Raw genomic sequence first — 11594 nt, forward strand, 5'->3', positions numbered from 1 at the left:
CTGGTGAATATACTGGTATAGACAAGCTAAAGTGCTGATAATCCTTCAAATGTGTTATGATAATAATAATGAATTTTACAATGGAAGGGTTGATAGTCATATGCATTACAACGGCTTCACAATCGTCGCTTATTTTAGTAAGATTCAAGTCTTACTTTGATATAACATATCATAGCTACCATGTATAAAAATTCCCGAAGAAATCAGAAATAATTTTGTTAATGGTATAAGACAATTTGCAACACAATCTAATTGACTATAATGAGAAGAAAATGTTAAGGAGCATAAAGAGGGGATAGGAATGTCGAAAGAACATGCGCATATTTATACAGAAATTAATATAATAAAATTTATTAATTAGAAATTCGTATGTAGAAAATCAATGTTTTATCAAATAAAAATATATCATCATATAGCAAAGCAACACAACTCGAAGAATGTAATTTCTTAGGACATATGAAGAATAACAAGAGAGAGATCTCAATAAAATCAATTACATATAATTATATCATTAACTGCAGATTAACATATTAGTTTGTTTTTTAATTTTTTTTTCTGCAGTCTTAAATATTGGAAATATGTGGAGATGATGGTGTCATTTGTTGTCGTTACGATGTGTTATTTTGCGCATCTTTTCACAAGATTAATTCAAAATGAAATATTTTCGAGCTGTGTCACTGTCTCACTTCTTCGTGGAACATGACAATTAAGCTATATCAAAGAAACCATAATGCAACGACGATGCTTTCCTATTATATCGAAGAGCCTTTCTTCTAGATTTATAAATCTTCAGACAGAAGCGTAGCAAAAAGACTACATTCTGGGATTCGAAGCGCATGCACTTATCGTAGATGAGTAAGACACTACATGAGAAGTAAAATTGGAGAAGGCAGAGCGAGGAGACCGATATACTACTAGAAAAACAGAAACGTTTTGTATGTCTGTGTGATTACAGTTAGTGATATTAGGGATGGAATGTTAAAATATATAGGGATGAAAGATAGAGGTGATTACATACAGTACCATAGTTTCCTTTTCGAGAGCCAATAGATTTATTGGTAAGTAGGTAACAAAAGATGTACTAGTAAAAATATAATTAGTTACAGGCATTACATATTTGGAGATATGATATTTTGTTTTGTTCCTTTTTACCTTCTAGACATTAGAAACACAAACTTGTTATTTTCTTAGATAAAAAGTGCAATATTGTGCATTTTTTAACCAAGAAGTCACATGTGCGGCATGTTGAATAAAAAAAAGTCATTTTGACGATGATATATCAAGACACGTCATTGTATAGCTTACGAGTCTTTGTCCACATTCGATCCTGCAAAAAATTTGATTTGTACAAATTTTTTACAATGTATAAATGATAGCTACGACGAAAATGGTGAGTATTAACTTTATCCCGATTTCCTGAGAAATCGATAAGTTGTCCATTAATCGGGTACGTCAGAATAATTATTATCAGATCACACATTAAAGACAGTGGTTGCAAGATTATTATGGTTTTATGATAAAGTGTGTAAAGGAATGTGACAACTTTCACACTATCTCAAAGAGATTACAACCCAATAATGGTGCTTTCTTAATATTATCTCGAGAACCATTCTTTTTTTCTAGATTTTAATGTCTTCAGCTAAAAGTGTACACGGAAAAAAGATCTGCTATATATGGACAACTAAATATAATTTGCTGTATTATTTTATGTCAAAAACGTAAAAATCCTTATTTCTCAAGTGTGAAATTATTAAATTTAATAATTCTAACAATAATAATTATTAATGTTTTTAAGAATCAGCTGTGTAGTAAAAATCAATATTAACTGTGAAGTCGATAACAAATGATAAAACGATATGTATGTTGTATAACTACGGGCTTGAGCGTACGAATTCTACGCGATATTACTGGTAATTTTTGATCTGTTATAATTCAAAAACTATTGTAGCCTTGACATTTTTGTATAAGGATTTTTTACTCTACTTTATCTTTAAAATACGCTATTAAAATATCTTACGGTGGTTGTGAGACATCCTGTAAATAAACCTTGCAATGGAAAGATCGACAGCCGTAAGCAGTATAACGGCTTCACAATCGTCGCTTAGTTTAGTAACATTCAGGTCTTATTTCAATGTAACATACATAGCTACCATGTATAAAAATTCCCGAAGAACTCACAATCAATTTTGTTAATGATATAAGACAATTTGCAACATAATCTAATTGATTGTAATAAGAAGGAAGTGCTAAGGAGCATACAGAGGGGACAGGAATATCAAGAGAACATGCGCATAATTATACAAAAATTAATACAATAAAATTTATTAATTATACAAAATTTTTATTTATTAAATATACAAATTTGTATATAGAAGATCAATGTTTTATCAAATAAAAATACATCACGCATCATATAGAAAAGCAACACAACTCGAAAAATGTAATTTCTTAGGACGTACGAAGAATAATAAAAGAGAGATCTCAATAAAATCAATTAGATAATATTATATCATTGACTGCAGATTAACATAGTACTCTGTTTTCTAAACTTTTTTTCTACAGTTTTAAATATTGGAAATATGTGGAAATGATGGTGTCTTTTGTTGCCGCTACTAAGTGTTATCTTGCACATCTTTCTCCACGAGAAAACAAATATTTTCGAACTGTATCACTTTCTTATGTGACGCGCGACATGTCGATGATATTATTTAATAATGATTAAACGTAATCCTTAAACTTTATTAAGAGTACCGCGCGCTTCCACTTCCTTCATCAGGGCCACGACAGAGTCCATTGTTTCCTCTCCAGTCGGGATGATTTGTTCGGGCGGTAGCAGGAAGCCGTATCTACCTTGATCGCGTAATTCGTAGGTATAGACATAGCGTTTGCCATATGTGCCCTTGATATAATCTATGGTACTTCCTGTGGCAACGTCTGTAGAGAGGTTAACATTGTTTATATATATATATATATATACATATGTGTGTGTGCGTGTCATATATGAATGTGTGTATGTATAAAAAGGCTCAATACTTCACTCGAGTTTCCACTGTTACAAACTAGACGTGTAGTCGGGATATAGCATAGAAGATTGATTCGAGTTACGATTACGGAAATAAACAGACAATTAAATGCGATAAAAAATAAGCTGCTATTAGTCAAGAATTGTACAAAAAAAATTCTAAATATGACAGATGAATTTGGGAAGTTAGGAAAATACTGAAAACTTACAGATTGTTTCGGCGATATTTCCGGTTATGTATCGAGTCCCGTATCTCTGCCGGATAGCATTGATCATTTTCGTACCGACAGCGTACTGAAATCATTAACATCGCATCAAGGATTGTGCAATTCTGGCCACGCTAATCGCATCAACGCGTTATAAAATACGATACGGTCAAATCAATTGTGAACACGTTGACGGAATATTGATACTAATCGAACAAATTTATTCTGCCGCTATTATATTTAAATTTTCACGCCACTCTAGCGACGGCTCTTATTAATCTTCTTTCTTACTAATTGTTTTCTTTCAGAGCCTATACTAGTCATCTTTGTTGATAACATATTTTTAAATCAGGAGTGTTATATATAAATACGATAGTATATTATTATGGATCTACTGCCGAGAAGTCGGATGATTCATCAGATAAGAATTGATTAAATTCTATAGCAAACAAAAGCACGCTTCTCATACGAGTTTCGACTAACAATCGGTTTCATAGCATAATAATTTGCACTATCTCGAGAAGATAATGAAGGTACCGATGATTTTTCTATTATCTTGAAGAATATATCTCGTCTTCGAAATTGTTGTACATTCCGAAGAAGAAAGCGTCGACCTTGTATCTTATTTTCGGGATCACTTACCAGTTCGTCATAATTCTCCAAATGATCCGTGGTGTGTCCGTAAGGGAACATTAGGAGTTGCGAGTAGCTGTGGATTGACAGATATACGGAGAAATTGCCCTTCATTGATTCGATGTAGTCGGACATGCTCTTTGTTTCAATATCAGAGAATGGTGCGCTTCCGGCGTATGTTTCGGCACACGGGTTAGAGCTGGCACCTCCGGCTGAAAACCGAATCAAGACACGGTAATATTAACAAATGTCGAATATTAATAAAAATTAATTAGTAGGATTGAAAAAATATATATATATATATATATATATATATATATATATATAAAGTTGACGTTGCGTGCCGCCATCTCTTAAAAGCAACATCTTTATCCTGCCCGACACAGGATAAAGATGTTGATACTATTCGAAGCAAATGAATGAGAAGATTTAATCGAGTGCAAGTCACGTTTGCACATCGTTAGCGAGCATGCTGAGTAATTTTTAATTAATAATTCACATATATAGACACCATGGTACTCACTGTTCCACTTGTAGTTCCAGTTCCTGTTCGGATCGCTGCCACGACATAAACCGTACGGCTTACGAGTCTTCCTCCACATTCGATCCTGCAGATATCGTTCACATAGGCTCGTTCACATTTTAATATTTATCGCTTTTCCACTTGTTTTATGTGAGATTCTCAAATTTCTATTCTAATTGTGAGTTAGATCCAAGTTTCTCAATCAAATTACGATATACGTGATATTTATACATGTAGTCGCGATTAAATTGAAAAAGCTTTCATCTAATTCTGAATATCTTACTTGTGAGACGAGTTTCAAGCAATAACTGTTAATCATATACCAGATACTACATGTTACAATTAATTTCCGATAAAAGATAGCGATTATTGTCTTTACCTCGAATTTCGCGAGAAGGGTCGATAAAATGTCTATTGTTCGTAAACATGAATTTTTACCAAATATGAATCGCGCATAGTCTCACCAATTAAGAATTACAACGTTACTCTTAAAATGAATCAGTCAAACATCACTGAAAACAGTGAATATACATTGATTGCAGTTATAAGTATTGCACTGAAAGTGCTCAGTGCTATACTTGGAACTGTTATCAATGACTATTCACTGATTCACTTTAAGAGAGTACATTGTCAATCGTAAAATATTTCGATGTCGTGGAGTGCAACAATTCACGCTATCTCAAAGAAACCATAACGCGGTGGCGATGCTTTCCTATTATTTCGGAGAGTACTCCTTTCTTCTAGATTTCTAAATCTTCAGCTAAAAGCATAGTAAAATGACTGCATTCTGGGGTTATCGAAGAGCATGCACTCACCGTGGTATGCGTGTATACGTATCCGTCCGGGTTGAATGAGGGAAAGATGTACCAGTCGTAGTTCTCGGCTATATTTCTGATGTCCGCATCCTTGCTAGTCATTAATTGGTGAAATATGTACATGGTGGTGGCCGGCGTAATCCATTCTCTGGCGTGAATACCACCCTCGATGAACACGCCGGAGTTGTTCGGCTTGAAGGATATCTTCACGCCTTTGATCTGCCGTCCTTCGTATGTCGAGCCGCCCACGATCGTCTGCACTTTGTCGGGGTATTGCTTGACCATGTTGTCCAGGTTCTCGTAGATCTCGTCTAAGGTGTGATAGCTGGTGAAGTCGAAGGAACCCGATCGAATTTGAGGCGACGACCTGTCGAGCAGTTCTTGCACATTCTCTATTTTAACGTTGTAGGGCATGGTGGCTTGCTTCATTATCTCGTGAAACTCTGGCATCTTGTGCGGGGCTACCATAATATCCACGTTTCTGCCCACATAGGTTGCCGATTGCCAGAAAGAGAACTGCGAAGAGACGTTGCGTTTTATTTCTTTCGCATAGATTTAAAAAGAAAATTCAGCTGAGAAGAATTATATCTTTGGACTAATGTGACATCAAAGTCAGAATTCAGAAACATCCGAGTTTCATAGTTCAGAAACATCAAAGTGTCAAAATTGTTCGTAACAATGTCGATGCAGCGTTAAAAATTACATATTGGTGAGAACGTTACACGTGTAATAATAAAATTAATAACGTACGTTATTAAATATACTTCAAGTAACATTCTCTCAACAATTTGCCATTTATTAGGATATTTGCAATTGAGATGGCCACTCACCCCATCGGTAAGGTTTTCGAGTTGGCGCAAGAATTCCACCTGCTTCTGCGTGACCGGCACAATCCTGAAGACCTTATAATTCTCGAAGGAAGCCTTATGGGCGGCCGACAGGCCCACGAGCGCGCACAGCAGTATTGCCTTCCACATGGTGACTCTGTCGTAAAAAACGTATAATACATTATTCTTCAATTCTAGTACCGCGAAATTAATTCACATTAATTATTGTCAACACGCAAAATCTCCGTAATAGTGTATAGTCTCAATCAGAATACGCGCTTCGATAGATACGACGTTCAATTTTCATAGTTTAGCTCGGAGTGAGAACATTTGTTGGCTTACCCTTTCATGAAACAGAAGCACTTTAATCGCCAGTACTGTTTCGTTCAGTATATTTAAACACATCGGTGCACACGGCACCAACGATTCGCACACATCCGGCTGGTTAATTGAGAAAAATCACGGCGATCAATCAAACGAGGAACAATCATCTTGAGTTTGCCGTCTTTGGTATTATTAACTTCGAAAAAATCGCGTTATCGTCCCGATTGATTTGACATGCTTGATTTATCTAGGTGACATCTCACAATGACATCACCAATTCAATCTGGGTTTCCCAAGCTGATAAATATTTTAAATATTGCCGAGTGTATCTAAATGTTGGTGTATTTTCGCATTGTGACTTGCACAATTGTGACGTGTTATCTAGGTTTCGCGCGAGTCGGAAGATGCAAAATTAGTATGCTCTCTCCAGAATACAAATGATAATGATACAAAGTTCATGAAAAAAAGTTATTATATTTCCTTTATGAAAATTTGCAAATCGAGAAAATTGCCGGACTCGTTGCCAACGAGTGTGTCCGCCTGTTTGCATATTTTCTCACACATAATTTTCTGATAATAAGAGAAATTTTATTTTTTCTCGTTTGGAATAATATACAGCGACAATTTGAAACACCGTCTTTGTATATTCGCGAGTAATCTGTCTCTCTTTAACTATTTCATATTCTTTAGTTGCATTATTGATCACATAGTTTTATCAATCAATCTTATGTTGACAGTCTTTATCGACGATTTTATTTTTAATCATATCGCGACAATCAAGTAAAAGACAATAAGTAAACTTATTCAACTTTTTTATTCTTTATTGGCACAATTTGTCTGACATCACGAGATATTCTGTCGATATCTTATTGTTATTGTGTAATTATTTTTTTAAGCTTTTTGTTTAACTTTCATATAAGTTAACTATTTTAATTTTTTTTATAAGTTAACTGTTAACATTTTCATATTTTTTTTCATATCGTTTAAAAAACTGCTCTTCTTTTTATCTTCAAGTCGAGTTACTGAACTCTATTTATAAATAGAGTTACTTAACTCTATTTGTAAAATAATTTTTATCAATGATGCATTCTACAGTATTATTTGTAAAGAATCTATAAAATATCATTTATAAAATATTAAAAAAGTGAGGATAAAATTAATATTTCTGAAATGTTCGTTTAATATTTTTTACTCTTACCGGTTGGCTGTAATTTCAATTAATGGATTTTCCGTTGCGATAATTATTGTTTGCGGTCTATAACTTTTCATTTCTTTCATTTTTCTTTATAGACATGAATGTTTTATCGCGATAAAGAGTTTAATTCTCAACTTGAGACTGATAATAATATCAGATTCTTAGGATACTTGATAATAAACGATCACTCGATTAAGAATATGCCAGACAATAAGGAAGTCCAAAAAATGCATTCATAACATGTCTACTTGTGTTATTCTCTTAGGAAATCTCGCTTTGATATTCACAAAATTGCCGAGTTCGTCGAAAGTCAACTTCTTACTAGTCGTTACTTCTGACAGAATTTTTCTTAGCATAGTTTAGAGTTGCGAAATATCTTTTGTATACATATAATTTCGGTTGTATCATATATAATTTCTTATATATAATTTCGATACCCGGTATTTTTTAGAAATAAACTTAAAAGAAATTATAATCTTCTGAAACATGATCTTTACAGAAAAGATCCAAGAAATAATGTTTGCAGATAAAAATAAATCGACGGACGTTTTGTATCGAGAACCTGGCTGTTAAATTTCCCGAAGATAAACTTGTGATTTTTTACTACAAAAATCACGCAAGTTCGCACTTAGTTTATGATACTTACAGGACAATGACGTGGAATATTACTCGTTCCGTCTTCATGAAGTGAATTTAAGGAAGGTATACTCTGAGCAATCCTATTGCGAGTTTATATATATACCGCGTTTCCGACGTCACGATACGTACGTGAGATACGTACAAATTAAAAAAGATCATGGTATAATAACCGACCTCGTGTGATGAATTACGGGAATGCATGGGACAGCTGTGAGCACAGGCTGCCCTACATTCATCGTTTGCCTTGATAAGATGCGGGTCTTATCTTTATTCGACATACCGCAGCTACCATAGATAAGAATTTCCAAAGGACACACAGTTAATTTAATTAACTAAATAAGACAAGTTACAACATTACGCAATTTAAAAGGTTGTCGTACTTATTAAAATTGAAGAATATTGAGTCTTTTATCTATTGCAACAAAGAATATTTTGATTTTTCTCTGTTTCTCTCATTTTTAATTTAGTTCGAAGAGTAATTGCGTCGTTATACTTCTATCAGAGATTGTAAACATTTTCTTTGAACGTACAACCAATCTTTTAAATGCAATTAATTATACTTTGTACAGAATTTAATGAAACGCATTAATATAATGCTAACCGATAACATCATGGTGTTTAAAATGTTAACAAATTAAGTACGACGTGCGGATTAGATAAGGCGAGAGGTCTGGTTTGAAACAATCTATTTTACATTTGACGTTTGTTACGATATATTTATTAACAATGCTTTAGAAGATTTTAAGCCCATTCTACAATTGCGTAAGCGTGGTCGTAAACGTAAGAATCAACCAATTAGAATATTTTATTTACTGATTGCATTATTCTGATTGATTGCCATAATCATCTACAACCACGTTTATGCAATTGTAGAATGGCCGTTATTTGTGTCGCGCGTGTACGAACACGTCTACAGTCTGTAGTAACATAACTATAAGTTCATATGAACTTATTTATCGCTCACGTAACATTGTATGTACATAAACATATGTATGTATCTGTATACACACACTCACACACAAACAAACACACACACACGTGCTCGCGTGCACACAGGGTGTCCTGTAATATATATGAACCACTTACCTGAAGTGTGAATTACAATAAAGTGAGGAAATAATAGCTGTATTCACCTAACTCGTTTAGTTCACTTTTACGCTTAAAGCTTTATTCTATTTTCTATAGAAAATAGAATAACATTTTTAAGAACGAGACAAAAGCTAGTGAAATATAAATGCTTCGTATATCAAGCGTATTGATTTTTTGTTGTGATTACACTATATTAAAAAATCAAAAGACAAAATCGGCTGTAAAAATTAATATGAGAGAAATATAAAGAAAATGCTAGAGATATGCGAATCAAAGATTTTTTATGTCGAATCGAATCGAATTGTTGAAAGAATTTTTGATTAACATAATCTTGAATTCAACATGAAAATAGTGAATTCAGTATGAGAGAGATAACATTGATCATGTGATATCAATTCATTTTAAGATAAGAGATATATAATATATAATCGGTAAACGTATAATATAGAATACAGTTCCATCCTTGAAAGCTGCGCAATGACACGTATCGATCCGACAGTTGTCGGTAAGAGTTTATCTAGAAACCATTATCTTCTTTTACAATTTTTGAAAAAATCTTAATGTATAGCAAACTTTTCAAGTCATACTAATTCTCATAAGGCTAGATGTCTTTAATAGTTCTTTATTAATGCTAATATATGTGATTCGTATTCGAATCTTTTCGATACGAAATTTTCGAATTATTCGGATTCGAATCATCCCAGTGAGAAATGACTCGTCGATCGACGTTGAAAAGACGCCGAATCGACGTCGATTCAACGTCGTTTCGACGTCCATCGAGGAGTCATTTCTCACTCGAATTTGAATCAAATCGAATTTCACTTGATTCGATTTTATTCGAATTCAAATAATTCGCACATGTCTAGAAAATATTTAGGATTTTTATAAAAGAAGCAATAACAGATGACAAATCGATATATGCAGTTCATGCGCAGTTACGAAATCTATGCGTTAACATTGGCGTAGTTTAGTCGCCCTTAACTTAATAATATAAGTTTCGTGTTAGAATCTTCAATTCTAATTTAATCTCAGAGTACGCTATTAAAATATCGTACAATAATTTCGGAATACCCTGTGTGCACACATACACGTATACATGCGCACACAGATGATCGATGCGCTCGACACAGCTTATAATCTTTGAAATATAACGCGCATTACGCGATACACATATCAACATGCGATGCGCTAATTAGATTAGGAACAAGTTTAAGCCTACATTCTCGAAAAACCGTAGCACATCATAAAAAACATACACAATAATCACGAGTGACTCATTGGGACTTGCAACATTCTTGTCCCAGCGTCATACATTATATAAACATACGAGATAACATTATCGCCCCAAGGTATATGCAAAAGGTACAGCAAAAGGTCTCCATGTATGAAAATTGGACGATATTAAAATAGATAAAAACAATTAAAATAGGTAGAAACGCCACTGATATTTATAAGACAATTCAGAAATGATCACTTTTCATGATACTCTTGAGATTAATAGCGAGATAAAGATATCACGAATATTACACGTCAATGAAATTTGCTCATATCGATCGCTTGTATCGTTCGCGTTAAAAAAATGTGAATCTATGCAAGAACAAGAGAAAACGATACATTGAGAATTCCCACGAATTGAAAAACACAATTGAAACAAGTGATACACGCAGATACTTCAGAGCGCATGAAAAGTCTGATATACCAAAAGATTCATCTCCGTGTAAAATCTCTAAGGGCCGGTTTTTCAGTAACAGTTTAAACTTGGATTCAAGTTTAAACTCTATTCTAATAATGTGTTTCTTCTGTTTAAACAGAGTTTAAGTTGAAATCTAAGTTTAAACTATCATTGAAAAACCGGTCCTAATTCTCGTAAAGTTAATTCGCTCGTAGAAAATGTAATGAAAAGTGCATCATAAACAGTGCGATGATCGGCAACAGGCTTTGAGTACTATAAAATATTTTCCGGTGGATTGACAATATTTTACTTTACGGTCAAACCTCTCTTTAGTCGTCTCAAACGAGCAGCGCATATATGTGACTGTAAAATTATAATTCATGTACTATATACGTGCACGCGTACGTTGATAAATGTTGCTTTTCTAACGATTAAATAAAAATCTCACGTTACATCACAGTTTGTGGTTTGCCACGTATTTCAATCTATTAAAAGTAGATGTCCAGCTTCTCCGTTGTTTCGAAATTGCATCAAATTGTTGACTAAAATCCTCGCTGGAAAAAAGATCTCGAAGAAGGAGTCGGTGGATAATGAAAATTTAACAAATTCGGAGTACTATGAGGAGAATAATACAAGCACCGAGTAATAA

The 11594-nt window shown here is 33.7% G+C and overlaps 1 protein-coding gene across 2 annotated transcripts; it reads right to left on the reverse strand.

The window, feature by feature from the left end:
• Positions 1 to 2603: 2603 nt before the first annotated feature.
• Positions 2604 to 8244, reverse strand: LOC116854051 (zinc carboxypeptidase-like). Of its 2 annotated transcripts, none has more exons than XM_032835544.1 (7): positions 8192 to 8244; positions 6030 to 6183; positions 5200 to 5715; positions 4385 to 4469; positions 3871 to 4073; positions 3232 to 3316; positions 2604 to 2934 (listed from the first exon to the last, which is right to left on the reverse strand). In XM_032835544.1, the coding sequence occupies exons 1-7, from the start codon at positions 8227 to 8229 to the stop codon at positions 2732 to 2734; spliced, it is 1284 nt and encodes a 427-aa protein (XP_032691435.1). In that variant the 5' UTR covers positions 8230 to 8244; the 3' UTR covers positions 2604 to 2731. The 2 variants fall into 2 exon arrangements, with proteins under 2 accessions (XP_032691435.1, XP_032691436.1); XM_032835545.1 differs by lacking the exon at positions 8192 to 8244 and adding an exon at positions 6369 to 6526 and having other exon boundaries at positions 2732 to 2934.
• Positions 8245 to 11594: the final 3350 nt, after the last annotated feature.

This window comes from Odontomachus brunneus, unplaced genomic scaffold, assembly GCF_010583005.1.
Source record: "Odontomachus brunneus isolate Ranch 3 - 2012 unplaced genomic scaffold, Obru_v1 Obru_scaffold_007, whole genome shotgun sequence".
NCBI lineage: Eukaryota > Metazoa > Arthropoda > Insecta > Hymenoptera > Formicidae > Odontomachus > Odontomachus brunneus.

Excerpts from the sequence above, each read along its gene's own strand:
- LOC116854051 (XM_032835544.1), bottom strand. The coding sequence starts at position 8,229 with ATGAAGACGGAACGAGTAATATTCCACGTCATTGTCCT. Across the intron at positions 4,470-5,199 it reads ACGTATACACGCATACCACG|GATCGAATGTGGAGGAAGAC; the intron begins GTGAGTGCATGC and ends CGATATCTGCAG. Across the intron at positions 4,074-4,384 it reads CTGGAACTACAAGTGGAACA|CCGGAGGTGCCAGCTCTAAC; the intron begins GTGAGTACCATG and ends TTCGGTTTTCAG.